The sequence below is a fragment of the Sinocyclocheilus grahami genome, unplaced genomic scaffold, assembly GCF_001515645.1.
Source record: "Sinocyclocheilus grahami isolate Dianchi unplaced genomic scaffold, SAMN03320097.WGS_v1.1 scaffold1818.1, whole genome shotgun sequence".
Taxonomy (NCBI): domain Eukaryota; kingdom Metazoa; phylum Chordata; class Actinopteri; order Cypriniformes; family Cyprinidae; genus Sinocyclocheilus; species Sinocyclocheilus grahami.
In genome coordinates, this window is record NW_015506997.1 from 116,810 (window position 1) to 121,989 (window position 5,180).

The following is a 5,180-nucleotide window of genomic DNA, read 5'->3' on the forward strand; positions in this document are numbered from 1 at the left end:
TGACAGATCTAACCGACACTTGCGCCACAGAAACTAATTCAACAGGTAACTTAACGTTAGACAAACCCGCCCATTCACTATATATTACAATAACTTTGAACTTTTTCTTAATCGTTATTCATGATCCGCTTAATTAGCATCACATGGATATGCTAGATGAAACTGACTAAGTTTACTAATGCAGCCGAAGCCCCGGTAAACACATCGGCTCGAGGAGCATTTATGATGGCTGTTTTGCTAACGTTATTTACCATTTCAGACTGATATTTGCTCCTCGCGTTTTTTTATTCGAAACTCATAATTGCATATGTTTTTGAAATCAATGTTTTCAGAGCAAAGGCAACGTGGAGTCACTGGAGTGCTGGGATGTCAAAGGCAACAAGATGGCTGCAATTAGGAATGAGAATGTGACGTAACTCCTCATTCTCTATACTACGGGCCTAAAGTGAAGTAAGTAGAATTCACATTGATTTAATTAATAGGTTTTAGTGTTTAGCGGGGTTTTTCTTTTTGCAACAATCATATACAGCCAGTGTCACTTGATATGTCGTCATGGACATAGGAATGAAAATCATTCAAAAATCACAGCAATAAAACTATAATAATTTAACTGGGGACTCAACATTTTTAACTTACGTGTGAAAAAAATGTGTAGCAAATCACATTAGATTCCTCATGAAAAGTTCATTTAAAAAAAAAACTTCATTGTAAATCTGCATTTCTCAGTCAACCAATCAGCTTCCACTAAGTAAGTTTGAAGATCCGGCGTTCAACAGTTCGGACAAAATGATACCTAAAGTGATAGCATTTGGATTTAAAGAATATAATATCAAGGGAAACAAAATAATTGCAATATGTAGAATGTGATTCAAAAATTACAGACGCTTTGTCAATGACGTCCAATTTTGTGAGGCATCTGAAGACCCATAGACAGAGGTAAGTTGAGATTGTTTACTGTACACATGTGGTTCATTAAATTAGCACAGACTCAGTGGACAATGGACATTAACTACAAAAAAGCTACACACACTATATATATATATACTGGACAGGTGTCTTTTATACTGATAACGAGTTCAAACAGATGCCATTAATACAGGTAATGTGTGGAGGATTTACCAATTAATTCTTTAAAAATCTTACAATGTGATTTTCTGGATTTTTTTTCTCATTTTGTCTCTCATAGTTGAGGTATACCTATGATGTAAATTACAGGCCTCTCTCATCTTTTTAAGTGGGAGAACTTGCACAATTGGTGGCTGACTAAATACTTTTTTGCCCCACTGTATATACACAGTATATATAACTTCTCAATATATAACTAAATTAAATATAATAAAATGGTAAATTCTTATTAAGTGGAGGTGTTTAATTTATTGCCACATGCTGCTGTAGGACTACAGAAACTAAGCTTAACTGGCATGACTATTTGGCATTTACAACATTTACAAAACATATAATGGTAATTTTTAAAATAGATAATACATTTAAATATTTACAGCTATTAAACAAATAAGACACAATTTGTAAATGTATTTGAAAGACTTTCGGGGTAGTATGAATTAAATGTGTTTTGCATATAATATATTCATATAACGTGTATGAAAAATAAAGGCACAAGCTACAATTGAGTATTGAAGGCAGAAGGAGATAGCATTAGAATGCAAAGCCATGTAATGTTTATCATCAAACATAGCCTAAAAGGTTTTTATTTTTGTCCATTATTATTTTAAATGTATTTATTCTGAATATTATCTAAACTCTGCTTTGTATTATCTTTATCATAACAGGTTTGAAGAATATCAGATGAACAAAAACACCCCAAATGATCCACAGCAACCTTCAGTCTCACAGTTCATGGAAACCCATGTTGGGCAGTACAGTGTCACTCACCCACAACAGAGAGCTATAACTAATTCAATACTTTCTGACTTAGTTATTGATTGCAACCTACCTCTGTCCATTGTGGAAAACAAGAGTTTTCGGCACTTTCTCTCAGTGGTTGACCATAAGTATGCTCCCCTGTGTCAAAGAACAATGACCTCAAAAGTAGAAAACCTTGCTGAGGAGCGATGCAATAAGCTAAAAACTGTGTTAAGGAACACACAAAATGTGTCTGTCACAGTGGATATTTGGTCCAATAGAAAAATTAGGTTTTCTTGGTGTAACTGCACACTTTGAGACAACTGATGAGAAGATCAAACTTAACTCCAGTTTACTGGCTTGCAACCGTTTCAAAGCCCCACACACAGCTGAAAGAATAAGTGAGCAATTTGAATCAATCTGTGATGATTTTAACATTAAAGATAAATTAGACTATATTATTAGTGATAATGCAGCCAACATGAAGAAGGCCTTCACTGTGTGCTTCCCCACTGAACAAGAACAAGACATACATGATGAGGACCAACTTGATGATCCACAGATCTGGAATGACCTAAGCCCAGAGGAGCAGCAATCCTTGGATGCTGCTATTGCAAGAAAACAGCATCTTCAGTGCTTTGCCCACACTCTCCAGCTGGTGGTGGGTGACGGTTTAAAAGAAACAAATGCAATTTCATGTGCTCTCTCAAAACTGTCCAAAATCAGCTCATTGCTTCACACAAGCACAACATTCAAAGAAGTCTTTCAGTCTGAATTTGGAGAGAAGAGCATTCCAGCTGCTGTTAATACAAGATGGAACTCAACACTGAGACAGGTAAAAGCACTAATAGAATGTGATCATCCAAAGGTTTGTGGTGTTCTGGAAAAGTCTGGACATAAGGAGCTGTTGTTCACATCAAGGGAGTGGAATCAGTTGAAGGAGGTGGTGGACATTTTGAAGCCGTTTGCAGAGGCAACAGATCTGACACGGGGAAAAAACGGTCATCATCAGTGCTGTTGTTCCATCGGTTCTTGCTCTAAATCACCACTTGGAGAAGCTGAAGTCACAGGTCTGCTTCTTAAGTGGCCTAGTCAGAAGTTTGCAAGCATCCCTCGTCAAAAGATTCCTTGGAATATTCATCAGTGTAAAAATGGCAAGTGCGAAAGACGAAACCCCTGCACCATTTTCAGACCCAGTCTATCTAAAAGCGGCTGTCTTGGATCCAGCGTTTTCACTGCAGTGGCTAGAGCACCATGTGCTGGTCAGTCCTGAAATCAAGGATGTGGTTGAACAAAAAGTGAAGGGTAAATATCACACTTAAAGTCTGTGTAAAGGCAGTTCCGAGAATTGTTTCTAAACAAATTCTAAATGTTAGAAATGTTTTGCAAAAAGCATGTTACAAAGACTGTAAACTATGTAGTACTGATTTGTGTTATGCAGTTAGACCATTAAATAGGTTTTCACCATTTTTATGATTTTTGAGCGGGGCTGAAAGCATGTCTCGAATCTTGATGATGCACTGGAGCCACCGAGCATGGCCCCTTGCCTAACACTAGAGGTGTGTTCGACTTGAAGAAGCACTGCCCAGTCTGATCAGTGTGTGACATCAAAGTACGGTGAGAGCTATAGAGAGCAGACGCTCCTTATGCTGTCGAATTGCTATCACGCTACTTTGTTGTCACACACTGATCGTTCTGCGCAGTGCTGCTTCAAGTCGAACACACCCAACCGTGTTAGGGGCCCCGCAATAACCTCCAGGTGCTGAGTTGCGTTGTCATATCATGTGTCGACTATTGCCAGACATATTGTCAAACGCATCAAATATTGGCAATATTAAGAGGATTTAGCATTTCCAATTAATGTAGGCCTGTTACCTTGTTATTATTATTAGGACTATTATTATTATTATTAGCAGGGCTGTGCAGAGACCTTTGGAGGGGCAGGTGCTCAAAGTATAAAAGGGGTACATGGAGCACGGCTTAAACCACTTAAACACATTTCATTACACCAAATACACAAAATAATGTTCTTTTTAGCAACATCATATGACCCCTTTAAGCATTCAAATTTGACTGGGTGGTTAATAACACATTTTTATGTAGTGTGACAAACTCAGAAAACATATTTAATATTGCTTTACATGGACTTTAATGATTTTTTAACCTTAACAATTTCAACTAAATGATTGAAACAATAATAGATTTTCATTGTAATTAACTGCATAATTAGCAACATTGTAATAGTTATATTTGCCTGTTCTTTTCTTTTCTGTTTGCCAGATATAATCGTGGAAGATGCTGCTGAGTTTGTGCAGGCTACTTGTTTTGAGTCTGAAGATCAAGGGTATAAGGCCTCTTCTTCAGCAGCCTGAAGAAGAGGTGGGGCTGTTTGCAGCCTATCATAAGAGACAAAGGAAAAACACTGGGACCACACCAGCACATCAGTTAAGTCACTATCTTGACTTATCTGAAGGACAGAATGCCCTGTTATTCTGGGCTATGAACAGGAACACCCTTCCTGCATTATTCTGAGTGGCCATCAGGGTCTTGGCAGTGCCTGCCTCTAGTGCCCCAGTAGAGTGCGTTTTCAGCCATGGAGGCATCATACTACGACACCATCACACACAAATGAGTGACAGACTTTTGGCCAATTTGATCTTTTGCAAGTGCAATGCACCATTGGGCCCAGAAAAAAGAATAATCACTGTTACGGACGGAAACATTCATTCATTCCTTCACTCACAAAAACTTGTAGTATAAAGTTTGGTTGCACAGTTTTTAAATGATCTTCATGAGTTTGTGTGTATCCATGTTGCATGTTTGGCAAGTATGGTAGCAGTAATTTCTTCTGCATCTGCATTTCTTTTCACATGATATTTCTTAATCTGTTTCTCTGAGGTTCTAAAGAATCATTCAATCGATATGTTCTCATGCACACATCAAAGTCTGTAGCAGTCATTTATTGTCTTTGATATTCTGTTACTAATAAAATAGTGTTTTTCTTCACTGTGTAATGAATCAGCTCATGGGGAAATATGAATAATTAATCATAACTAGTTATAATTAATTATGAATATTTAGATCCGCTGTAGATATTTACTTGACCTCTCAGGGTCAACTGTCTTGTCAATTCTAAGAACATTAATTTCCTGGTTAAGGGAAATAACTTCCTTACTGTACAATTCTACAAAAGCTTGTAGCATAAATCTGCATGATTAAGTGACTCCAGTTATGAGCAAACAATGAACCACGTCAAGTGTGATACAAGTAAGGTTTTATTAACTACATAAACACTTAAACTAGTCTAACATCCTACA

General features: G+C 37.3%; 1 protein-coding gene across 2 annotated transcripts; it reads left to right on the forward strand.

Annotated features, from left to right (window-relative positions):
* The first annotated feature begins 338 nt into the window (after positions 1 to 338).
* On the forward strand, positions 339 to 4,791 carry LOC107572829 (uncharacterized). Of its 2 annotated transcripts, none has more exons than XM_016259262.1 (3): positions 339 to 450; positions 1,791 to 3,168; positions 4,144 to 4,791. In XM_016259262.1, exon 2 carries the CDS (start codon positions 2,111 to 2,113, stop codon positions 3,134 to 3,136), a length of 1,026 nt encoding a protein of 341 aa, XP_016114748.1. In that variant the 5' UTR covers positions 339 to 450; positions 1,791 to 2,110; the 3' UTR covers positions 3,137 to 3,168; positions 4,144 to 4,791. The 2 variants fall into 2 exon arrangements, with proteins under 2 accessions (XP_016114748.1, XP_016114749.1); XM_016259263.1 differs by lacking the exon at positions 339 to 450 and adding an exon at positions 873 to 936.
* The last annotated feature ends 389 nt before the right edge of the window (positions 4,792 to 5,180 follow it).

Coding starts and splice junctions, on each gene's coding strand:
- LOC107572829 (XM_016259262.1), top strand. CDS start 2,111: ATGTGTCTGTCACAGTGGATATTTGGTCCAATAGAAAAATTAGGTTTT.